Source organism: Coenobita brevimanus, chromosome 26 (genome assembly GCF_032717465.1).
Source record: "Coenobita brevimanus isolate Jiangsu-jjx chromosome 26, ASM3271746v2, whole genome shotgun sequence".
Classification (NCBI taxonomy): domain Eukaryota; kingdom Metazoa; phylum Arthropoda; class Malacostraca; order Decapoda; family Coenobitidae; genus Coenobita; species Coenobita brevimanus.
The window spans coordinates 48247012-48273766 of record NC_136979.1 but is presented as its reverse complement, the minus strand read 5'-3'; the positions used below and the strand labels follow the sequence as shown (position 1 = coordinate 48273766).

The following is a 26755-nucleotide window of genomic DNA, read 5'->3' as shown; positions in this document are numbered from 1 at the left end:
ATCTCTCCACCCTTTTGGGAAGTGATGTTGATGACCCCTGAGTGTAAGTGTGCATGATAAGGTGCACACCTTACTTTATTCAGAAACCTAGGTACTTCTTTCTTGCATCTGAGCCAAGGCCCCACTCACCTTGAGTTGCCAGTGCATAGTGCATAGAGTTATATTATTGGCCAAGTCCCTTAAACCCACAGGAAGATGTGTACAGTAGTAATTGTACTAGAAGCAGCCTCATGCCATCTACCATGCAGGAAAGAAGATGTCACATTGGGCTACCTTCCTCTTGTAATTCATGTCCTCATTGACATCAGAGACTCTTAATCTGGCTGTGCTAACCCTGTATGGATGTTAAAATGTAGTTTTGATGATTAGATGTCAGTTTTAAGGTAAATGATATGTTATCAATGTACCAATTTACCCACCTTTTTAAAACATTCAGTTTCAGGAATCAATTGAGGTACAGTTATTCATAACATTCATCTTCTTGTATCCCATTATGCAAGAGCAACTTTTTTGTTTGACAGCTGGACAGCCAGTTTGCACCAGCATGTGTGGACAGTGCTTTGGGTGCTGCCTGCTTACCTGGCCAGTATTTATTGGACAAGACAAGATGTGTTTCTGTACAGGACTGCAACTGCCGCCTTCCCAATGGCATGCCAGCTGCGGTGTGTTACAAGATTTACTTTGTGAACATTCATCTTTGTTCCTTCCTATTTTTCCTTTTTTCTGTTTTTTCAATTTCTTTCATTTTTTTTATTCTGCTGTTAGTTTTTGTTAAATATTGTACTCCTTGATATTTATGAGGTATATCATGCCAGTCTTTTATTATGCATTGAATTCATTTAAATACTTTTGCTTCGAACTGTGAAGTACAGTACATGTAATCATTTTGTATTAGCATTAATAGTAATAGTTTCCCATACTGCAGCCTGGCCGAGCATTCCAGGTGGATGACTGCGAAAAGTGCCAGTGCACCAGAAACCAACTGCGGTGTGATGCCACCTCATGTGTTACAACCGCACAGCCTGGGTTTACTGGAGAGGTATGTGTGTGTGTGTGTGTGTGTGTGTGTGTGTGTGTGTGTGTGTGTGTGTGTGTGAGTGTGTGTGTACATGCATACATGAGTGCATTCATGCATGTCATCTGTTTGCATTCTCCTATTTGTATTTTACAGGATTTTGGTACTATACTCCTATTATCCCATTTCCAGCATTACAAATCCAACATTTCCTTGAAAGTATGGATATTCTTGGCACTTACCACACTTTCATCTAATTGGTTCCATTTAACTTTACTTTTGTACGTAAAACAATGTTTTCTTGTGTCACCCAAACACCCTGGCAGCTTAAGTTTATGACTATGTCCTCTTAATATTTCTCCATCCCCTGTGGTATAATAATCTCTGTCAGTCTTTTCAGTACCATACTTACTCTTATACAACATTATCACGTCCCCCCTTTTTCGTCTCTCTTACAGTGTAGGTTATTTCAGTCTTTGTTATTTTCTTTTCATACTGCAATTCTCTTAAGTTTGGTATCATCGTAGTTAATCATTCTTTGTCCATTCATCCATCATCTAATCCTGTGTTGCCCCATGAGGAGAGTAGGAGCCTGGGGCTAGGCAAGATGGTCCTGACATTTAAGATGAGAGTGACCAGCTTCACTCATCCCAGAGTGGCATTACATGAGCATTAAACTCCAATCATCCCTTGGATACAAACCTCCACTGGCTCAATCCAATTGGAGCACCTTAATTATCCACTAAACCACCAGGTGCCATAATTTGGTTGTATGGTTACCACCCAGCTTAGTAAATGGTTTCGTGGTGTACAGGAAACCATTTGGCTTGTCACTGAGTGCAAAGCCACCCAAAGACAGAAGGAAGAGGAAAGAATGAAGGAAAGATAGAAGAGGAAGGAAGGAGGGAAGGAAAGAAGGAAGGACGAGAGGAAAGGGCAATCACCCGAGAGCAGCACTACATTGAGTGAGTGGATGGTGAGCGCCCCCACCTACCACAAACCATTCTTTGTACTTTCTCAAATTTAATGTTATATTTTTTAAATGGGGAGACCATGCTGCTGCATCATATTCTAATCTGGGTCATACAATTGTCATTATCAATTTACTTTGCCTATCTTCATATCATTTCACATAGTTTATAAAGCTCCAACATGCCTGCATGTGTCGGTCTTGGTCACCTAATGGTATCTGTCCATGCTGCTCAATCTCTGGCAGCCTCTCCATTCAGTTCCTTACCCCTGAGGTCACATTCTGTAACCTTCCTCGTCCCAGGTCTATTTCGGCCTGCCTATCGCAGCCCTACCTATGACATTCACACTCCTCACTTTCTCTACCCAGTTATCATCCTCCATCCATTCCACATGCTCAGATAATCCCAGTCTGCCCCTCCTTATCACAGTACCAATACACTTCAGCCTCATCCTTTCTCTCAACTCTTCAGTTGTAAACCTAGCCCCCAAGGCCTCACATTCAAGAACACACTAGACTTTCTTCTAATCAATGTCATTTCTGTACGTTTGAGCCTCTGAATATCCTCTTCCTTTACTGTCCAGGTTTCATTGCCATACAGCATTACATACAGTGATCACCTAGCACAGAGGGAGAGCCCTCTCAGTGTTAGGGGAGGTGACAGTGCCCTGAACTTCCTCCAACCACTCCTTACCTTAGCCACAAAGCTAGCTCCAGCCCTACCTCCAGGACAAAACATGTTCCTCAAATAACAAAACTCATCAACACACTTAAGAAACTTACTGACAAGATCAGTCCGTTCATGCCTGACAATCTCCACTTGCTCTCCCCGAAACACACCAGATTGTTGTTTTGTTACAGGGACTTAGCTCACGTAATTGGTCTTGCCAACAGTTTTTGATATTACAGCACTGTACATTTTTGTTGTTAGCAGTAAATTTATTAAATTACCATTGATAATGTCATTTAATTCTACTCAGATATTATGTATAAGAATATCTAATTGTGTTTTCTAATTCATTCAGTGATGTCCTGATGAAGTTGTATCACTCTCCTTAGCCAAAGTTTGAATGTAACATGTGGAGTTCCTGGGTGAGTGAGAGTGAAACGGATTATGATGGTGATGAGCAGGAGCTTCTGTCTGATCTCCGAAACTTACACCCCAACCTCTGTCGCCGACCCCAGGCCATCGAGTGTCGGGTCAAGGGAAGTAAGTGTTATAGCAATGGAAAAGTTGTCAGGCAGAAAGATGAACATACATTGCTCCCATACCATCCACGGGGGTTAGGTGACAGAGACACTCGTGTATGTTAAAAATCCATGGATAACTGCTGCCCCCCTTAAGAACACCCGTGGACCGCCCAATTCCTTTTACTGTATAAGTAAAGAAAAACCATATGTGCATGTTTACAACCACTTGATTTAATACAAAAACACTAAAAAAATTAAAAACAAGATAAAATGCTTTAGTGAATCTTGCCCCGGTACTGTATCCACTTGTGGATACTTGAAACCGTGTATGTTATATTCACCCATGGATATTAAAACCGTGGATGTTAAGGGATGACTGTAATAGTTGATTAACTATTTAATGCCAGATTTATTGCTAGAAGGGGAAAATATCATGTATGGTAAAAGTAACCCTCATCAGTATTGAGTTAACAATAGTATGCAAGGATATTTCACTCCTTTGAATGTTGTTTGGCACCTGCAGAAAATGCACCATACATATCAAACTGAGGGAACGGCAAGCCCAGGGTTAGTAATACTGAGTGCTCCCACCTCCAGCACAGGCTTACTTCCTAATGGGTGCTGGACATCACCAAAGTGAAAAGAGAAAAATAGGTGTTTACTTCTTCACAGACATGTTTTTTTTCCCCTGTATGACAGTGGAGGCAGATTGTGACTACAGTACAGATTTAAGGGTCTGTCTTCTCCCCTATTTCCATGGCACCCTGCTTTGTTCATAACTCACATCTTAGTGGAAGAATGTAGTCCCTTACCACAAGCTGTCCAGGAATGGGTGGGCCCTGTCAGGCTGATTATGGTCATGTAAGTTTTAACTTTATATGAAAATTTTGTGATAATTTGATTTTCTTTGCCTCACATTGGAGTCCAGTTGCACTTGGACACTCTGTCCAAGACCAAAGGTGGCTTAACTGTGATACCTTGCCCCACAGACTGGTGGTGATTGAGAGCAGTATTATGCACCTTTCTTTTGGCTGCCCCTTTGCCTGCACATTGGGAAAAAGCGAGTTTTGGGATGAAAAAAAAAGAAAAGAAAACTGCTCCTGCATGTATGAGCATCCCCTACCTCCACCAGTGCTGTATTATATTATGTATTGTTTTTTCAGGCCAGGAAAGCCCTGAGGAAGCAGGTCAGAGAGTAACATGTGACCGCAAGTTAGGACTACAGTGCTACCGATCTCAGAACGCTGAGGACTGCAAGGTTAGCTGTTCAGCTGCAACCTTTTTAAGTAATGTTAGGAAATTCCGTATTAGCTACTTTATAGCTGGAATTAAATTATGATATCTGAAACAGATAATTATGATATCAGCAACAGATTTCTTTTTTTGTGACTTTTAGATTAGTTTGTATTTTTCATCCCCACACAAGATAGGTATATGAGAGAGGAGTGTGTGAGCTGGGAGCAGAGCAGTGACATGGCGGCGGACAGGGCGATGTGGAGGCAATTTGTTTATGGCCACCCCTTATGGAATTAAGGTGTCTGGCAGTAGGTAGATAGATAGACAACACTAATCAGTCATGCACAGTGTAATGTTGACTGTATACTGAAATTAAAAGTATTTCATTTGTAACATATATTTGTCTAAACTTCCTGTGTCTGATAAGCTCTAAGACATTGTACAGTCATCCTTGAGTTATGCAATAACATGTTAATACAGAGTATGGTAGAATCACATATGACAGACATTTGAAGCCTGTTGAATAGGAATTATTGCATTAACCCCACATCACTGAGACACCTAGTCTATTCCAGTTTGTATTCATGTCCTCTTGTCCTTCCACCATCCATTGCAAAAAGATCCTCTTTGTTCAGTTGTTCTAGATGTCATACACCTTTGTGTATCATAATTAAGCCTCCCATCTCTCTCTCTCTCTTGTTCCCTCTCCACTGAGTGACAAGCCATGTGGTTTCCTGTAGTCCAGGAAGCCATTTTTTGTGCTGGGTAGTACTTATTTAACAAAAAATGATGCCTGGTAGTTCAGTGGGTTAAGGTACTTCGCCTGGATGGAGCCTGAAGGGGCTTTCTTGCGAAGAGTGGTTGGGGTTTCTTGCTGCCATAATGCCCCACAGGGGTGAGTGAGCCATGCCTTAAAAATCAGGACTGAATAGCCCAGCCCTGTGCCCCTGCACTGCAATTTACTTGGAGCAAACTGTGACTAGATGATGACCCAGTGCAACCACACAGCCCTGTAATTAGTGGGAAATATGGTTTGAATAATGACTAGTTTGCACTGAAATGAAGACCAGCATGTAATGATACTGTGCATGTCAATTTTGCTGATACATCACTTTAGACAGGCTCACGAAGTGAGATTATCGTACACTGTTGATTATTTATATCTCACTTTATACAGGATTATGAAGTGAGATTCTTGTGCACCTGTGATGAGCTGACTAAATCTGACCAGCAAGTCATCACTGTGTCAACCACAAGTAAGTATTCTGATTTATTTCAGTGTCATAAATGGGATCCTTTCTGAAAACGAGGTTTTGCTAGAGATATTGTATTATGAAATCCTGAAATTATTTGTTTAGATTATATATATATATTTTTTTTGCTGCAATAATATTACATATTAGAACATCTGTTATATGAAAGATTGGATAATCTGTATCCCAATCCTGGTATGATTGAATTTTTCAAATTTTCCATAAGTCTTCTTGTTCATGTTTTCTCTTTATATTCACCAGTCTTTTAAAATTCTTATTACCTCAACAGCATCTACCACCACCCTTGTAGATGTCCATTATACCAACATCACGACAGAACCACCAATGCTCAATGACTGTAAGTTTGGTGTCATTTGTTTGTCATTCGTGATTGCGGTTTCCTTGCTTAGATTGCTATGACCTGTGATAAGAATTCATGTAGAACAGCCAGTCCCTCATTACTCCACTTTGGGATGTAGGGACCCAAGACTAGGTTACCCTAGTCTAGATCATTAAACCCGTTCAACCCAAGGTCATCACATTACCTGCAGGCTGCTTGATGGGACTTGGTTAGTGAGGAGGTAATGAAGCTGTAATGTAACCACTTCAGTTAAAAATTTTCATAACTCAATAAAATAAGAAGAAGCACTCAGAGAATGCAATACCTGTGCCCACAAACTGGTCTAAGGGCTGAATATTTGACACTGCCCTGTGACTCTGACCCTGCAACCCTACCCTTGGACTTCACACCTCTTACCCTCTTCACCCAGTGGCATCTTCCATCCTTTCCACATGCCCAAACCATCTCAGTCTACTCTTTCTCATCACAACACTAATACATTCAAGTCCCACCCCGCCTCTCCACTCTTCATTTGCATTTGTAACCCCTCCAGGCCTGTCATTCAAGGACGCACTACACATCCGCCTGATCATTGTCATCTCTGTGCATTTGAGCCTATGAATATCCACTTCCTTTCATGCCAAGTTCTCAAAACCGTTAAGCATTAAACTCCCAACACATATTGCATACAAGGACCCTTAGGATGAAGGGAGAGCCCTCTCAGTGTCAGAAGAGGCATAAGTTCCCTGAACTTCTTACAACCACTTCTTACCCTTGCCACAGAGTTAGCTTCAGCCTCACCTCCAGCATATATTATATCCCCCAAATAACAAATCTTCATACACTCAAGAGACTCTCCAACAAGGTCAGTCCTTTCACGCCTCTCAGTCTCTGCAGCCACCCGCGTGTACACATCACACACATGAAATCTGCATCATTACGCAGCCTACCTCTAATATCACTACATCTCTCATGAACCCACTTATGACAAACACTGCGCAAGATGGAGTTCCTTCCCACATGCTTGATGCAAACTGCACATGGCCATGGTCCTTCAGCTTTGATGGTACTGCCTAGGTATCATCGCTTTTGTTTATCTATGTTTACTCTCAGACACTTTTATCTCATTCAGTCTCTCCATTTTCTAAATCTTTCCTTGACCTCCTTGTCATTCTCCATGATCAATACCAAGTCATCAGCATACAACTCTCCCATGGGAGTCCAATTCTGAAGTCAGTTGAAGTAGCTTCAAGCTTCCTAAGATTTTTGGGATGTGATATGCAGTACTTCATTCCTATAGACTTTAGCAAAGTCTCATAGTTTGAGCATGACAGTTCCTCATCTCTCTACTACTTTTGTACTTGTTTTTTTCAAAGGAGTGAGGGTTTTTGTGATGATGCCAGTTTGTGCAGTACAGGTATAATGAAAGCTTATTGCAGTGTAAAGAACAACAGAATTGTTTTTTAATCCAGATTTATTATCTTTATTTTATATATGTATATGTATCTATCTATCTATCTTTCTATCATCTATCTATCTATCTATACAGTACTTTTTTATGTGTCCGACTTTGGGCAAAGGCTTCAGGGCCTATTCCCAAGTCCCAGAAGTCCTCCATGGGGCCCAGTAGTCCTGCATCACATGTCACCACTTCTGTGCTAACACCCACCATCCATATTGAATACATACTAGGGCAGTCTCATGCAGTACTGGTGTTAGCAGGGGTACTTTTATGACTTGTTGGCAGGTCATCTGGTTGATCAGAAAAGTCTGCTTTTTATGAAATTCAAATCCTTAAACTGTTCCCTGCCCAAGCCGGGATTCGAACCTGGGTCCATTAGGACTGCAGGTCACCTCTCTACCGATTCTGCCACCATATTTGGAAATAGAGTAATATTAGTATTAGGTGTAGCTATGGTTCATCTGAAATGTGAATCTGGTGGACTGCAGGGAGAAGTTGCCCTTCTCTGGTAGTTCACATCCCCTTTTTTGGGAGGCAAGGAGATATTTTAGGGATGTTTGTATAACTGAGCCGCAGAGCTGCCCAGCCATTACAGTACCATTGACCGAAAACTTTACTCTCGAGCACCATATTTGCAAGTGCCAGACGTGGTACATACATTGCATAAGGTTTTAATTATTATTTTTATTTATTTATTTAATTTTTGAGTATACTGTGGAAGAGCAACACTCATCCAACTATTTTGTGATGTTCCCTCCCCAAGGGTGTCCCGAGTCATCAAGCTACCAGCCTTGTGCAATGCCTTGTGAACGGATCTGCATGTACCATAAGTCTATCCATCGCCAACATGGAAATTGCCTGGTGAGTCCAAATGTAAACAGCTTTAAAGAAAAATTCATGTGATTAAGTTCTGTAACAGGTTTAATGTGTGTAGTAAATGCATGATATACAGTAAAATGTTGCCCTTTAATTGGTCTGCCAAAAATGGAGGGACATGCACCCCCACCCCCCCCCATCCATGCCTAACTTATGTTTATAATGTACACAAATGACTTGAATATATGTGGCCACAGGTATTAGTAAAATTTGGCTAATGCACTTGTAGCGTTACAAGCCATTTCTCTGTTCCAACTAAGTTTGGAAGTAAGGGAACATCTGTGATTATGCACAGTAAGGTGGGATTATAAGTTATTGTTGAGTATTTTTTTTAGGTCCCATTGTCCAGCTAATGTGAGTCTTCATGAGTGCCAGGTACTGGAAATTCTGCAGCACTAATGAAATGTCAGTGCTTAACCATTTAGGATTTTGTGTGCTTTAGGATTAACTATAGTGCTCCATGTGCTAGGTTGAGGGTGACTGTGCCCCAGGATGCTTGGAGGATGAAGGCCGCCCCACCACCTGCCCTCCTGGCTTCTTTATGTTAGACCAGCATAGGTGTGTACTACTCCAGGACTGCACTTGCCGCCTCCCCAATGGTCAGCCTGTTGAGGTGAGTAATTTAAGTGTACTATTGAAAACTGTTCCCTGTACAAAAGAACGGTATCAGCAGTTAACTTGCAATATAGGAAGCTGCTCTATAAACATACAAGAACAAAGTTTGGTAATTTGAGAACAGACAGTTTTGTGATCCCTTCACTAATGTATGGAAGTGGAGCGTGGACTTTGCTTGAAGGAAACAAGTCAAGTAAGAGGAAAAGAAATGAGTTATCTGAATGGAGCTTGTGGAGTTGGAAGGATATTTTGAAATGCTTTGGCCAAATGGAGCAAATGGAGAGTGAGAGATTGACTAAAATTGTAGGGTCCAGTCACCATGGATCATACCACTGCAGTAGAATTGCCATACAACATGAGATAGATTATGTAGAAACTCATGGTGAATCAAATTCGTGTAGAAGCTTATGCTGAATCAAGTTTGTTCTAAAACATGACATTTATGTACGTCTAAAATAGGGGGTTAGGTTCTTGCAAACCCCATATTTTTCCTTTAAAAATATGTATAAAGATTGGTTAGTATCAACACTGGTTATTATCAACACTGTATTTCTGCATTAGATGCCTGCTGCGTCGTGATTGCATGGGATCTTGGAAAAGTGCTGAAAATGAAAAATAACACCTGTCAGTGAAACTTGTGTTAGTTGCACCTCTGTAGAAGTAGTGTTGAGGTAAATTCATATTTGCAGCATACAAAAAAAGAAAAAAAAAAAAAATACAGGACTAGAAACATTTTGTACAGACCATCACTTGGAGGTGATGGTTTGTACAGACCCAGAGGTATCACTAAAGTAATTGTAATCAAGTACATAGGGAAAAATATTTCTTGCATTCATTATGCTAATTTCATGGAAAACTGGAAGAAAAAACTACAATGGAAAATCATGATCATAAGTCGTACTGAATTGAGAAAGAGTGACAGGAAATTTGAATAAACTAGGAAGTCTTCTGATGGCTCGTATGGTAGGTGTCAGTGGGATTCCTTTTTTTTTAGTGTCCATAATTATTCCCAACTCTTCTGTAGATGGGAACACACAGGTTTCCTTCCTACATGACACTGCTGAACATAAGAATTTTCATTCACAACAGTCTTCCTCTTCGGTGGAAGAGTTTTCTTTCTATTTCATTTTTTTTCTTATCTTTCTCCCTCTGTTCATTGATTACATATTCATTACCTGTCAAAGCGCTCAATTTAAGAGTTTTTCTTCCCCTTTATGCTGTAGTAGTAAATTCAAACTGTCAGACTTTTCATTAAAATGTTGGGAAAGATTTCTCAGCCTTTCTGGCATTTAGTGAAGTTATGGATACACTAGCATAAAGCTTTAGGCCTGAAAAGAGTCTCACTGACTTCTACAAGGCAGCGATCACAGACAGGTGCAACCTCTCTTCATTATCAGTATCTTCATTGAATAAAAGCAGTATGAATAAAGAGATGGAGGCTGATTGATGTAAAGTTTAATGCCATTTTTATGACTGGTGACAAGGAGGATGAAGAGCACAGGGAGAAATGTAGAATTTTGGTAATAAGTTGCAAATTAATTCTAGTACAAGAACGGTGATTGAGATTGTTGTTCAGTATTACTGTTGTCAGAAGTGACTGAGTACTGGTAACTGCTGAACATTGGATAATTCAGGGAAAATCTAGTAGCCATGGGTGCTTGGTCTTTCAGTCCTCTTTTATTACGGCAAGTACTGACTATTTGTCTCCAGGCAGGAGTATGGGTTGATGTTGGCCAATGTGAACGTTGCCGGTGTGATAACAATGATGTGCAGTGTCAGCGTCTTCCAAACTGTGAGGAAACTGTGGAGCCCACCATCACAACAGAGGAGATTAAGAGATTGGAGGTGACAACAGCACCTACAACCACACCCATAATAATCAGCCCGATCATCACACTGCCAACCATGTGAGATACTGTATATTTGGCCATGCAGTTTAGTGTACAATATTTAACTGACCTGCTTTAAGTTGTTTCAGGATAAATCTGTCCTTTAGCATATAATTAATTGGCAGTGGTGTTGTAAAATAAACTCATAAAAGATTATGTTTTTTATGAGGTAATACATTATTATAAAGAACAACTACAGAACAGTAGTAGTACAGTACTGTCTGACACCGGTAAGTACAGTATTTATGGAGATCACACTATATTTGCTAATTTTCTTCATTCTTTATTCTTTCATCCAAACAGTTTTTAATTTGGCGACATTGCTGTATTTCTTCATCAGTTCACATTAGAGTTCGTACTGTACAATCGTTCCTGGTCTGGTATCTCTAGACACCTTTTTGGAGTTAGGCTCTTTAATGGGTTTTAAAGTATCAAAGGCAAAGCCACACAAACACATATTTAGTATTAGTAGTTACTAAAGACATACAAAATATATTTAGTAGTAGTTGTTGCAATCCCAGGCTCATTTAGATGTGAATCTGGTGGACTACAGGCCAAAACTTCTAATCTTTTGCAGTCCACCATCCTCTTTTCAGGGGATAGAGAGGGGATTGAGGGATGTTGCTCTCAACGCAGTTTGATCTTTGTCCCTCATTCCTGAGGTCACACTCAGTGACCTTGTCCCAGGTCTCTTTGGTCTGCCTCTTGTAACCCTACCCATAGCATTCCCACTTCCCACTTTCTGCTCCAGTTGTCATCCTCCATCCACTCCACATGCCCGAACCATCTCAATCTCATCAGATCACCACTATACTGTACTCGTATTACAGTCCTGTCCTTCCTCTCGGGTCTTCAGTTGTAAATGTAGCCCCTTCCAGGCTTCGCATTCAAGGACACACTACACATCCATCTAATAATTGTCATTACTGTACGTTTAAGCCTATAAATATGCTCTCCCTTTACTACCCAGGTCTCACAACTATACTGTACAGCACTACCTTCCTAACACATGCTGCATTCAGAGATCCCACAGCACATTGAGCGAGCCCTCTCAGTGTTAGGAGAGGCAACAGCTCCCTGAACTTCCAGTCCTTACCATAGCCAGAGAACTAGCTCCAGCTCCACCTCCAGGGCGTAACATGTCCCCTAAATAACAAAATTCCTCCACTCACTCAAGAGATTCACCAGCAAGATCAATCCCCTCATGCCTGACAATCTCTACGTGCCTTCTCCGACACACTACACACACGAAATCAACATTATTTTGCAGTCTGCCTCTAATACCACTAGATCTCTTACGCACTCACTTATCACAAACACTGCACAAGTTGGAGTTACTTCCCATACCCTTGTGGCAAACTGCACATGCCCACACTTCCTCTGCTTTGACAGAGCCACCACCAGCCCCAGATATCATCACTTCTATGCCCCATTCTATTTCTTCATTCCCCAAGTCTTTCCTCCATCTCCCTTTCATTCTCTGCAATAAACACCAAGTCATTAGCATACAATATCTCTCATGGTGGTCTATTTCTGAAGTCATGTGAGAGAGCTTCAAGCACTGTGGCAAACAATAAGGGGCTCAAGACTGGCTCCTGATGCATGCAGCATTCATGGAAACTCATTACTCAAATCTCCAATCACCCTCACCTGGGGTGTGAGCACCCACATACACAGCCATAACCACTCTAACCAGCCACCCCTCAATACCAAGCTCTCTCATCACCCATTTCACCACCTTCCAGGGAACTCTGCCAGAAGTCTTCTCCAAATCAACAAAAACAAAATACAGCTCACTTTTGTTTCTTATACAGTATATTTGTTCTGAATTTGTCAGAAAATGAATATGGCATCAATGTCCCTTTGCCTGGCACAAATCCAAACTGTATCTCATCATTATTCACTTTCCCTTATCATACCATCTAAGACTCCATTACTTTCATTATCTGGTCCAAAAGTTTTATACCTATGTATGTTCATCTTTCCGGGGCATCACTCTTCCCCTTATGTACAATTACAGTCATGCTCCTCAGCCAGTCATCTGGGTCAACATGCTCATATATAATCAAATTTATCAAATCAGCAATTAAACCCACTCCTGTATCTCGTGAGGCCTTCAGCATTTCAGCAGTCAACCCAGACACACCTGCTGCCATCCCCAAGTGCATCTTATGTGTGAATTTTATAATGTGAATAATTTACTTCATAGAGTGCAGTCAGGTAAGTTGCCAAGCTGCAAGTGAATAATTGTTGTTTTTTGTTATTACAGTTGTGACAGCTGGTCTCCATTTTATAAAAAGAAAGAGCGAGATAGTGAAGGGGTGATCCTGAGTCTGGAGGAATTAAATTCACGTAAAGAATTCCTGTGTGAGAACCCAGTCAATGCCACCTGCAGGGAAGCCACCAGTATGTATTATATTATTTGATCAAGTATACCAATATTGTTTGGTAGCGGTGTGTAATATGAAGATGAATGCACACATTTAATGGCCCCAGAGGATCTAGTGCCTGAAAAAACTATGCTGTAGGAACTGTATAATCACAGTATTGCTGAGCAGTTCTTTCTGCATTCATGTTACTCATGAGAAATCCTAAATGTTTCATCTCCATTTGCTCATGGCTTAATGTCCAATTAATCTTAATTAAATTCCGGAAGAAAGCAATGCAAACTGTACCACATGCCACAGATTCATGTCAGAGGCATGGCAGAGTATATAAAATATGAAGTGATCTATGTATAGACATGCTGTGGCTCAGGAAAGTAGGTGTGCATTCACTGCTTTGAGGGACCGATGATAATTGGTGGTGGTTGTGGCTATGATGACAACGCTCCTGTCATTATGTGAGTCACACAACACAGCTAGACATTTAATCACCACATGGACATTACCAGACCATTGTCAACAACATCCTACCATCCTACCTCCAGACACTTGAACACTAGCAGTGAAGAAGCATGTACGGGCACATACCCATTTCATGCACACGGTAATACAGCATCTCGATAAGAACATTGTATTACATGCTCCTCTCCCAACGTCCACCCATCAGAAGTATCCTTAAAAAGAACTGTATGAGTTCACCTAGCTAAGCTTAGATTAAAAACATCACCAAGCCCTCCTCAGGGACCAGCTTAGATTCGGGTTGGGTGGAAGTGCAGACAACACTCGCCCTGTTTGATGAATAGGTCTACACAACCTGGCTCACAATATGAGGCATTTCACAGCACATGCCGTATTAAGGTGTAGATGCAACATTAGTGGTGTAAGGACCCTATGGAATGACCCCATAGGGGCAGTTACTTACCTGCAGTTGATGGGTCTCATGGGCAAGGCATGACCAGATTTGAGGAACAGCAACAGCAACAGTAGCCCACCTTGGAAAAGCACATTATATATTATATGTCACATTTCTTGGGTCAGGTGTCTAGTCAGTACTGTGAAGGAGTATCAGTGTGATTTTCTTTATATCACATCTGGAGCAATTACAAAGTAAGAGAGCCTAATCTGGGGACAGGATGGACATGTAATTTCTTAGGCAATCATTTCTTTTAGACAGCAAAGGAAGAGCTTTATTTTAAAGCCTTCCATTTTATAAATTAATGTGAGCTTCCACATTATTGTAAATAACTGTACTAACTAGCCTTTCTCGTGCTTTTTGTTTAGAACATTCTGGTTGGAGTGAGAGCCATGCCATATGCCAAACTTCAAACCCCACATGGAGTGAGAGTTTTGCTGTATGCATGGGTTCAGAATCTGTAGCAGTGTTTAGATTTTTTTTTATTTTTTTTTTCATGTAATGCCACAAAGGGAAATGGGCTGGTTTTATACCCTAAAATGTAGTGGGCTACAGTAGCTTACCTTTAAACCTTGAAGAGAGTAATGCAGGATTCCCTGTTATCATTTTACCATTTGTAGATTTTATATAAGAAGGTCCTTAGTCAAATATGGAGGAAAGGTGAATAAACTGTTATTATAGAATTATATCATTCACCCTCATTTGCTCCTAGTCCATGTTTTACCTAGGAAAATGTTACATGAAGTTTGCAAAAATAGATTTTTGGTTTATGTATAGATTAACTATTCTTAAATTTACGATGCATCTTCAATGTATTTATTTATTTCATTGTTCGAGGCCCAATAGGTCAAGAAGAAGGTGGATATATATGGTAAATGATTGTGTGCAAAGATGAAATATGGGGGGTGAGGAGGATAGGCATTGGCAAATAGTTTGTATGGAGGAGTGTGTGACAAGGGTTTGGCACCCCTCTTATAACCAGGTGAAGTGAGAGTCATCAGATGATAGGTGGTATGAAGCACATAAGTACGAATATTTATATGTATGAGGTGGAGTCGGGATTCTGGGGGTCTGAATGGTGAGTTGGTGGAAGTGTGATCCATTCAGATTGTGAAACTTTGGTTAGTGGCTCATTCTGTCAAGTTTTTTCTTGCTTTCTATACCCTACCTCACCCCAGCATTGAGTGTTAGAAGAGGTCTGGATGATGATGATGATGATGATAGTGATTATGTCTTTGATAACTGTATATACCATTTGTTTATCACAGCCAAGATCTCTGCTGATATGCTGGGCCAGATATTGACATGTGATGCAGTGGAGGGACTACGCTGTCTCAACCTTGATAACAACGAGGACTGCCACAACTATGAGATTGCATTTTATTGTGACTGTGGAGGGATTGCTACCACTGCACCACCTCCTCCTGTTGTTCAGAGTTAGTAACTATAAAGATTCAACTTGATATAGTATGTCATTTTATGCAAATTATAGTTGGCCCACTAATAATCATGTGTATTATGCTGTACATATACTTTGTTCATGTGTATACATGCATCCACACACACACACACATGCACACACACACACACACACACACACACACACACACACACACACACACACACACACACACACACACACACACACACACAGTATTCCTCCTTACACTGCAAGGTACAATTAATAACTGCATATTGCCACTTCTCATACCAGTAGCTATTGTTGGATATGAATAATGCTGCAGTTACTGCCCAGCATATTCTCACAGTTAGCATAGTATCTTAAGTTTCTTCCATTTCAAAAGCAGATCAACCCTACCACTTGTAACCAGATCCTTGGAGAAAGGGATAACCCAGACTAATGTTAACCAGAATATTAATACCCACGAGCAGAGTAAAAAATAATAAAACTCTGTGAGAAAGTCCACCTGCATTTCACGGGGTTCTTGGTCCAAAAAGGGTAATAAAAACTGCCTGACAGGGCTCCCAAAAGGATCATAAATGAGGATAGCTGTGGAGGTCATTTGGGGGAGGCCCTGAGAAAGCTCTTGTAACTGTCCTGGAGGCTCAAGGGGGGCTGAAAAAGGGTAGTTTCAAATTGGTATTTCATGATTTTATTCCAGCCTGTTGATAGGGTCTGGCAAATATCACTTATTTTATATTTTTCCTTCCCATAGGTTGAAGCAGATATACAGTATTTTGATTGATTTTCACATCACTTATTTGTTTTTCCACACAGATACAGATTTAATCATAAGTACAGTACAATTGTATTATTTTCACATCAAATTAAGCACATATGTAGACAGTCCATATCAAAGTAAATTTTATTGCCATTGCATAAAATAGTAATAAGCTTTTTTCTTCAAATTTGTAACTTTATTAATTTCTCAATGTCCCTGATTTTCTTCTTTGATGAAGTCTTCCTGTTCTCACCTTGCAGCGTATGGCCCCACCACCACTCTTGTCCCTTGTGATGGTTGGTCCCCTTGGATCAATGATATAAAGCCTTGGCAAGCTGATGGGGACACAGAATACAAGACGATCCAGCAGCTCAGGGACCACTTCCAGTTTTGTCTTGAAGTAGGTTTAACAGAAGGTTGGGCTATATCCATGGTAAGGGATGCATTGATATGTGAATGGAATACTGAGATTTCATAATAATGACTGACGTTAACCCTTGCCAAGCTGCAGGTCTCATATGAGACACAGTGAAGGTCTGCATGAGCTAAGCTGGAAGCCTCGTATAAGGTACAATTTATATTGGTTATAAAACAATGACTCAGGGGAGATGAGCTACCTAACAAAAAATCAGCCTGCCAAGGGTTAAAGGTTATAAAATGAAGTATTCTGATTGCTGGGAAGGGTGACTTGTGAGACTCAGGAACAGGTCAACATTGCTATATTATTAGGGTACATTCATGGAAACCAACTGGATTACAATTAGTCACGTAACAAACATAGAGTTCATAGCGATCTTGTAAGTGATTGGTGATGATATATTGAAAAATAGTGTTTTGTAGGGGTTTGTAGTGATTGTATGCCCTAAAAAGGTGCTGAAGTATTAAGGTTATATAAGCATATGATTACATTATGTTTGATCATAAAATGGGTATGTGCAGGGAGGAGAGAGGCCCACCACCAAGGGAAGTGGAGTAATGTAGCTGCTTCTGTAGTTCTCAGTCAGTGGATTAAAAACTTAGTTTGCTACATTGGGTCAGTATGGATCATCTTGTGTTTCAGTATTTTCTGCAGTTTCAGTTTTCCTGTTTGTAACATTAATACTTTTTCAGTGTGAAGACTGTAAGTACTCTGACGGTAATTATATGTCTAACATTGCATTTTTCCAGCATTTCTTGAATTTTAAAGGGAATGATTGTGTAGGATATCCCCCACTCCATTTATAGGGGGGGAGATATAATACTTTCACATCTCCCCAAGGATCTGTGTTTATGAATGAGTCAAGTATGAAAAGGAAGTAGATGTAGAACATAAACTGTGCACAGGTCAAATTAGTCATTAAACAAGAACTAGAAACGTTTACTGTGTACCATTGGATGTAGTGGACTATCGACTTTATCGGATCAGTCCTCTCCCCAATTAGTCCATCATATCTAGGGTCTGCTGTATTCCATTTTTCAATGAATCGGGGATAGGTGACTTGAACAATGACTGTAGAGGTAGGCTTGAAAACGAGTATTATTTTTAATGGACATGTTTGTTTCTGTCAAGTAAAAATAAATAATTAGAAGGTGTTGAGGAATACACATATCTAATGCAGGCATCTTAGTCATACTCAGTCCATGGCATTGATATCAAGCACAGAAAAGGAATGGAATGGAGGCCTTTTTGCAAACTAAGTAACTACATGAAGGATAAGCAATTACCATTATTCCAAAAGTGAGGGTTATATAATCAGTACCGTACATCTTTCCAGTTCTGACTTATAGATCGGAAATGTGGAGTCAAACAAAATCTTTTGAACATAAACTTAAGAATGCTCAGAGAGGAATGGAAAGGACCATGTTTGGGGTCACATGGAGACATTAAAAAAGAGCCTCCTGGTTGAGGGAACAGACAAAAGTAGAAGATATAATCAAAACAGTAAAAAAGCATAAATGGATGTAGGCAGGTCATGTTCTTCATAGAAGAGAAAACATACAGACAACCAGGGTAACTGTTGAGTGGCAGCCCAGAGATAGCATGAGATGAAGAGGCAGGCGGAGGATGAGATGGTGAGATGAGATTTGGAGATTTGCTGGGATTGGGTGAAACAGTCTTAACAACCAATGGATTACCATGGAAAAAGATGGAAAAGGTCTTTGTCCTGCAGTGGACTGACTCAGGCTTATGATGATGATGATGATGTTAGGGATGTTGCTCAATTTTTTTTTTTTTTTTTTTTTTTTTTTTTTTTTTTTTAAATGGAAATATCCAAGATGCAGCACTTTGCTTAACACCCACAAAATGGCAGCCACATCCCCATTGTATGTCAGTTGTTTGCTGTAGTAGAGATAAGTATAAACTTTATTTTTTCCTTCTACTTTAGGGCCAGCTGACAAATATTGAGTGTGTAGTGGCTGGGACTGGCCAGACTTCTGGGGCAGACAAAGGTACCAGCTGTGATCTTCGCTACGGTTTCCGCTGCGCTAACTCTCAGCAGGAGCGCGGCAGCTGTTTTGACTATAAGATTAGATACTACTGCTCTTGTGGTATGTATCAGGAGTTTTTGCCAGTTGATAAATGAAAATAGGCAATAATTATGTAATTACGTAACTGTATGCACTGAAGTTTATGAAAGTCTGTGTAGCAGGATAGTCAAATGGAATACAGTACAGGCACTCTTCTTGGTTCATGGGTTCCATCATAGACTAAGATCCTGTGAGGCCTGTGTTTGTCAAGTTTCTTTCGTCATTATGTTGGCAGACATGATGTAGGATGTTAGGTAAAGTGAACAGGCAATGAATGGCCTAGCACCTGGGGTTCAGGCTGTACAGGCTGTATGTTTACTTGTGATTAGGAAAAAATATCCTTAGTGTTGGCCTTGTATTGTGCTATTGAAGATTGTGGAGAGCAGCCACAAGGCAAATAAGTCCAACCCATGCAAGTTTGGAACACTTTGTCAACATGTGCACCAATGTTTGATCATGCAAATACTGTACTGTGGTCAGTACATCAGCTTCATGAAATTTTGATGCCTCAAATTTTTTAAACTCTTTTGACTCAGTGTAAATGTTGGCATAGATATTTTTACACCAGCACTTACAGTAGAGAGAAGAGTGTAATATTTTGCCAGATTCTTTGAGTGTGTGAACAAAATAGCTCAGATAGTTTTTATCCAACTTTAGCCAAACTTGATGGAAGGGCTGTGAGTCAGCTAAGGAGTTGATCCATTGTATTTGAGAACAATAGGTCAATGGTCAGGCCAATGGTGTCATTCAGACTCATTTCCTTTACACCTCAGACCACAGAGTACAGTATATCAAATGGCACACACTGTACAAGAGCAGACAGGTGATCATGCATCTGTTCACACCACTTTCAAGTGGGTATAAGGAGTCAAAAATGCCCATATGCAAACACCATGGGCCTGGTAACAACTGGTTGTGACCACTCAAGAGGCAGTAGAAATATGCAGCTATACTTTACTTACATAGAGGAAACAACTGGAACATTTTACAGTAATTGGTGTTTACAAGCCTTGAATGGTGCTCTTGAGGGACATTACATGTGATGGCACCAGTAGCATATATCTGTCAACCCCTGCCCTATCCTTTGAAGAGAGATATCAAATATCCCTCAACACCCCCTCTATCCTTTGAAGAGAGATTGTGGACTGCAGGAGAAGGGCAGCTTTAGCCTACAGTCCACCCCTTTCATGTCCAAATGAGCCTGGGGCCACAACAACAACAACAACAACAAACCTTAAAAGACATCCTACAGCCCACCTTTTGTCACAAAACCTTGAGGTTCAGAGTAGTCCATATGGGGAATCCCTCAGAACTGAGTGACATCCACAAGTGTGCCCCAACAGGGGATTACCATTCACTTGGGATGATACCTTAGAAGTGGTGTAACCATGGGAGAACCTGGAAGGGGGGGAATGTTGAATATGAGTTCCAAACAAAAGCAGTTTAGTAAGATTGAAGGTCAGAACAGTAGGCATCAGAGTAGTCGCAATAGAGCCCCAACATTATTCCTGCCACCTTTGCTATTTTGATGTCTGTTTAATCATCAAAGTGGTTTAGCCAGAGTGGTATGTGAACAGTTCTTTGAAGGGTTTTAAGATCCTGATGTCTGTTTAATCATCAAAGTGGTTTAGCCAGAGTAACATTTGAACAGTTCTTTGGTGGGATTTAATGCAGGTAAAGGATTTTACATCATCTTAAAAAAAAAAAAAAAAAGCAGTTTAGGTGTCTTTTGACAGTTTAAACTACTGTAGTATGACAGTCTCCTTATTCATGCCCCACTTGACAGAGTTGCCAAGCTAGCAATTTTCTGGTAGTAGAGACATTCTAAAAATTTATTCAGAGGTTTAGTTGTATTACAAAGATTTATTCAAAGGTTTTATGATATTCTAGAGATTTGAGACCCATTTTCTGACTTCTGAAGAGTCTTGTGTTTAACAATATTCCAGCAGTTTTTAAACACTGGTGTAGCAATATTTGTGAGTGTGAATTTAGCAGCTCTGCTACTCACATTAGCTGGTTAATATTGTATTTAAAGGAGGTGGTTTAATGCAGTAACATTTATACAGCGCTAGTATATTTTTTTAAATTATTATATTTTGATGCAGTATTAGTGTTACACAATCTTTAGGCTACTGGTTTTCACTGTTGTAAATAAGAAACATAATTGTACATGGTTCATTTGCTGTTTTGGAGAGCTTTATTTGAACAATGATGTGACCCTGAGTAGCTTATGTAACCTTTAGATTTTTATTTTGTTACCCATGATGGTGAAAGAACCACAAGCCAAGCACTGCAGTGCCTTCTGAGGAAAGCACTTTACTTTCATGAAGTGTGCCTCAAAAAATATCACCAGGTCTGTGAAGCAGAATGACTAATATCACGATGCCATCATTGTTTAAGTAACAGTAATTAGATATACTTTCAAAATATTGAAACAAGAATTATTAGGAGCACAAAGCAAGAGTAATGGAAAGGGAACTGGCACTGAGTGGTATGGGATGGCATATTTCAAATAGCTGGTTTTTAATATTGACTAGGATCTCAGCAGATTGGTTTAGAATTTCAGGAATGTCTGAGGAATGAGGTCTGAATGAAAGGTGATACATAAATGATGGTTAATACAAGAGAAGTTGGCTTGCAGTGTGATGTAATGGTTAATGGAGCTAGACTTGCATTGGCAAAAGACTTAAACTACAGTACCTTGATGCAGTGACAGAAAGACAAAAAAGATATGTTAAGTAATGGAGAGTGGAGCAACTCTAGAAAAGTTTCATGAAGAGGCCATGATATGAAATGGAGGGATGAGAATGGAGGCTGTAAGAGGATTATTACTGTCCTATCTCCATGAATATAAGACTGCACCATTACAGTAATAGACTAATGGATATTATCACTTTACAGCAACAACCCCAGTCACCACCACCACAACTACTTTCTTGCCTGACCTGGCCAGTCCTCCACCAACTTGTGACCCAGACAAGTATGTTAATTGGTTAATTTGTACTTCAAAAGTCATAATACTGTATAGTGTAATAATGCACAGTGTAGCGTTGTACATAGAAAATAATTTTGAATTAATTGTAATCACTGGTGCAGTGGCAAATTTTGAGGTACCAGAGCTCTTTTGACCAAAATAATGTCAGATCACCCATCAGGTTATTATAAAGTGCACTGACAGTCAGAGCCTCAGTGCATAGCAGGAGAAATGCACAGAGAAAATGTTATGACCACTTTATGAATGTACATAGAGACCACTTTTGAAAACAACGGGTCATATACTTAAATCTGAAATCAGTAAGTACTGTTGAATACACACTGCACAGCCCTATTTTTTTAAGATGATTTTTGAAGTATATGATGATACTGGAATGTAATTGCCTTCCTGTGTGGTTGCTAACTGCATTTTGTGATACAGTATGGGATGCAGGCTGACCATATCTGGTAACCACTGGCATTACATAAATAATCTTCAGTAATTAAGGATTTACATTCCACTTCACTATTTAAGGTTCAACCATACAACCTTTGATATCAGCGAGCTTGTACAAGATATGTTTGGATAATATCATTTTAATTATTTTGAACATTAGGTTGTTTTGCTTCAGCAACTGTAGATATATTCAGTGGCACTTTTTGCATATCATGAAATATTGTTTTTACATAAATAATGCATCTCATTCAAGAAAAATTACCAACCATGGCACAGTTATATATTAAACTTTGACAGGTACCTGGTTTTAGGCAAAATATAGTGCCATTCATGTGTGTCTTTTCTTGGAAGCCATCTTAGATGGAAGGAGGTTGGGGAGCATTGCACCCCTTGCTCCAGTGGCACTGCACTTATGGTTTCGGTATTACTTCATTATAAGGAAATGAGTTTTCTGAGAGAAACATATGGAATTTCATTGTAAAACTGACAGATAAATGAGTAAGTTTGGAAGTACTGTATTGTGGTGTCAGTGTGGGTGTGCTGGAAAGTCTCTGAAGCACCAGAGACAGATTGGCCACGTGGAGAGAATGGAAACTGAGAGATTTGACCAGGAGAGTGTATGTGAGGGAGGAGAGGAGGAAACCAAGAATGAGATTGAGGGATGGGATGGAGAGATATGTGAATGGAGGTGGTGAGAGTTGGACGCTAGGGCTGCCTAATGATGGAAGACAGAGTGGTGATATGTTCATGGGCACCCCTGCTGGAATGAAAGTGTCTTGTACTTAGGCAAAAAGATTGTTTAAAATTAGCATTTCACTCACTGAGAGGCTGCCTTCGGTGGCCTCCGCTCAATGTCAAGTCACTTCCAATCTTCAGAAATGAGACATAACTCGGGAACTGGTAACCCGATTGGATTGGAAATTATTTTATTCAAGTTAGAGAATTTGAAAGGTACCACACATCACTTTTCTCTCTTGTGTCTTGCTGGTAATTTCAACACCAGACGAAGGATGAATCCATTCTACGTGCTAAAAGCATATACTAAATTTGAAACAGAAGGCCAGAAATGAGTCATGACTCAGGAACCAGTGGCTTGATTGGCCCGGAAATTGTTTTATTCGAGTTAGAGCATTTTAGCAGTACCTTGCTACAACAAAAATTTGCTTTACATGCACCATTCTTGCCGTGGTACGGTAACAAACCAGTATACATGCAGAAATCGGATCATTACAATATATATTCCTTACTCTTAGATGCTACCTTTATCTTCAACACATAACACTTTGCTTCTTACAGAGAGCAAGCAGACATACTAGTGGACTGCTACACAATCATAAGTCACCCCTTCTAATTGTGCTCCAAAAAGGTGCCTCAGTGCTACAGGTTTACCCCCATAGGCATCCTTGAACATGCATAGCATTGGATCATTAAGGGCTTCATCTTTGAGTGCTGTTCATTTACAAGAGAAGAGTCAGATGTTCCTTACTTGGCTTGAAGCCTGGAGCCATCTTTTCCTTTCATGTGAGAAATGTAGAGAAAGGTAACTTTTTCCACAACAAAGTGGTTTCGTACTGAAGACCCTTCAGGTTTCACAAGTACCTTTCTTTATCACTTTCTTCAGCACTGGAGGAAAAGATGCAGCAGCTCCAGCATCCACATGGCTGGCAGCCATGTTGAAGCCTGTATCTTCACACAAACCTGTGCAGTCAACGTTAGCATGAAGCCTCCAGATGGGCTATCTTCGTAATTCTGGACACTTTAGCATAAATATCATTGACTGCTACACAGGGCATCTTTATCAGTAGGGAGACTGTGCTCTTTGCTGCACACATATGAACTTCATTAGGATTTTCTCTGTTTCAATATCATGCTATTCTTCATAACACTTTTTGCCTCATATGTATGGGCTGCAAGATGAAGTGCTTGTTTTGCTTTCACAATTTTTCACATTGTGTTCACTGTGGATGCAGTAACCCCTAAAGCATGTGCCACTTTGCAATCTTTTTATGGCTAACTGTAGTAAATTCACGTGAACGTTGCAACTGGAGCCTCCTGAGTTTCTGTCCTTGCAGCAGATTGGCTCATGATGTGAGGAGAATCTGAGTGATGTAATAGAAGCTCATCAGAATTCTTTTGCAGACTTCCATCCTGTAGCTACAAGTAATTTTTAGCAGATGAATGTTAATATTAAATGATAACCCAAGTTGGTAAAGTAATATGAATGTGGAACACAGTATAATAGTAGAAATTTGAGAGAGACTTGGATAAACCTAAAATTGAGCGTACCTGACAACAGGTTCCCAGGTGTTTGATGTCATTATGTAAGGAAAATGCCAGTATTCAGACTGTATTATCAGTCATCATGTTTCCTTAGTTCTTTTTTTTTTTTTTCCCCATACTGTAATACATTTTGGTATTAACGGAATAAGTTAGCATCCAGTGAGCATCCCTGTTATCTCACTTACAGATATGTGAAGTTGCTGAACCGTGTGGAAGACAGTGCCTTCTCCTCTACACCTTCTCGCAGTGCTCAGTTTGGACCAACATCTGCGCGCCTCTATAATGGGAATGGTGGTCTTACCAGTAAGGAAATTAACATATGGAGAGAGAGAGAGAGAGTGCATGATATTATAGTATTGTGAGAAATATTGATCAAATGGTCATGAACTGAAAATCTAGCTGTTACCAAAAATGGTGTAAGGATTCAAGTTTCAGTAAAGCTTCTTCTCTTCATTCATAATGCCTAATGACAGCATGGCATTACAGCACCATATAAATATCCTTACTGTTTCCACTAAACTAGACTTCAGTGACATCCCATTGATGCTATTATCATTTTGTTCATTTCATTTTGAAAGCCTTTGTACATGCTTGCATATGTCAGTTTTGTTCCCCTGATGGCAGCTGTCCATGCAGCATGATCTCTGGCAGGATCTCTGCAATTGCTTATCCCTGAAGTAATTTTGTGGGACCTCATCCTAAGTCTTCTATGGTCCATCCATTGGTGCTCTACCCTCCACAGAGGAGATTTAAGCTGAATTAGGGTTAAACAGAAATCATCATTATTCGAAGAAACATGAAGGCTGGTGATGCAGATAATGCCTTAACTCTAAATATTGATGAGTTAGTACATCATCCAGTTAGTGTTGCCTGAAACTTGGGTTTATATTTTAATTAAAACCTAAATGATAAAGAACATACTAATCAAGTTGTCAGAAGCTGTAATCTGCATATCAGAAACCTGTACTTTGTGAGACAGCTGCTGATTAGATGTTGCCTCATAGCACTGGTCCATGCTATGGTCAGGTACAGTGCTTCATTATGACTTGCCCTCCCCACTAACTTATTACAGAAGGTTCAGTCTATGTTGATGAGAGCAGCAAGGCTTATTTTTAGCCTCCCCTTTAGAATCCCACTTGCCTCATTTCTAATTGAGTTGCACTGATTGCCAGTAAAGGCTAGAATTGAATTTAAATGGTTTCTTTTTACTTTCATTGTTCTTAATTTTGGTGAATAGAAGTATCTTGCTGGATTGTTAAAACTTCAGTTGGCATGCCAGGTGTGATGTTAAGAAGTGAAGACAATTCCATGCTCCTTGATGAGCCTGCAGCTATTCACTAGTTGTCATTCTGTACTTGATCTTTCTCCTAATCAGCCTTTTAGTTAGATAATAAATTGTCATTATCATGAGTCAGTTGGCTTCTATTGAATCTTTTAAAAGGCAGTTCAAAGCCTTTTTTCTTTTCAAGGAGCTATGATTTGGGGATAGGTGTTGTGATAGATGATTATATTGTTTAATTTCTGTCATGTTGTTCTTTTTTCTTTTTTTTGCTGATGATTTGTATTGTCTGTGAATGATGTCAAAATTCCTTTAATTGTAAAAGTGTAAGTGAGTGCCAAGCACAAGTGAATTATTCAGGAAAAACTGGCACTTTTGAGAAACTAAAGAGCAGTTATTATAATTGCTATCCACTGGCACTTCTTTTATGTTGGTTGTACTGTACACGTATTTTAACACAATCTTTCAGTCTTCATTAGCACTTGGTTCACCACATATAATATGGCAGCAATGTCTTCACCTCTAATGTGCTGGGTGGCATGGAGGATCTTGTCATTATTTTTCCCTGCAATTCTCGAATGGACTCGTTCACATACAGAGCATTAGATTTGTCCACTACTTTTTCATAGCATCAAGTTTGTTCATTCATTTATGAAGGCTTCAACATGCTTGCATGCGTCAGCCTTGGTCATCTAATGGCAGCTTTCCACACTGCCTGATCTCTGGCAGCCTCCCTCGCCATGCAAAATTTGTTAAATCCATTGATATACAGTATTCTTTTGTTTATTCCTGCAGTTTCCAGACAGTTCTAGTTGATGTACTTTTTTTTTTTTTTTTTTAGAGAGAGAGAGAGAGAGAGGGTAGAAGTAGCTTTCAGTAACCCCATTACTTTTGTGCAAAATTCATTTGGTGGTCACAAGAATAAGCTAAA

The 26755-nt window shown here is 39.9% G+C and overlaps 1 protein-coding gene across 1 annotated transcript in view; it reads left to right on the top strand.

The window, feature by feature from the left end:
• Positions 1 to 26755, top strand: part of Hml (hemolectin) — a 183121-nt gene that overhangs the window by 102612 nt on the left and 53754 nt on the right. Inside the window, exons 42-56 of the mRNA XM_080268005.1 lie at positions 522 to 662; positions 926 to 1039; positions 3045 to 3195; positions 4340 to 4434; positions 5590 to 5668; positions 5955 to 6023; positions 8231 to 8328; positions 8813 to 8956; positions 10669 to 10865; positions 13117 to 13253; positions 15413 to 15573; positions 16566 to 16727; positions 18694 to 18856; positions 21737 to 21815; positions 24733 to 24848. Of these exons, the coding sequence (XP_080124131.1) occupies positions 522 to 662; positions 926 to 1039; positions 3045 to 3195; positions 4340 to 4434; positions 5590 to 5668; positions 5955 to 6023; positions 8231 to 8328; positions 8813 to 8956; positions 10669 to 10865; positions 13117 to 13253; positions 15413 to 15573; positions 16566 to 16727; positions 18694 to 18856; positions 21737 to 21815; positions 24733 to 24848 (1906 nt within the window). The remainder of the gene's footprint in view (positions 1 to 521; positions 663 to 925; positions 1040 to 3044; positions 3196 to 4339; positions 4435 to 5589; positions 5669 to 5954; positions 6024 to 8230; positions 8329 to 8812; positions 8957 to 10668; positions 10866 to 13116; positions 13254 to 15412; positions 15574 to 16565; positions 16728 to 18693; positions 18857 to 21736; positions 21816 to 24732; positions 24849 to 26755) is intronic.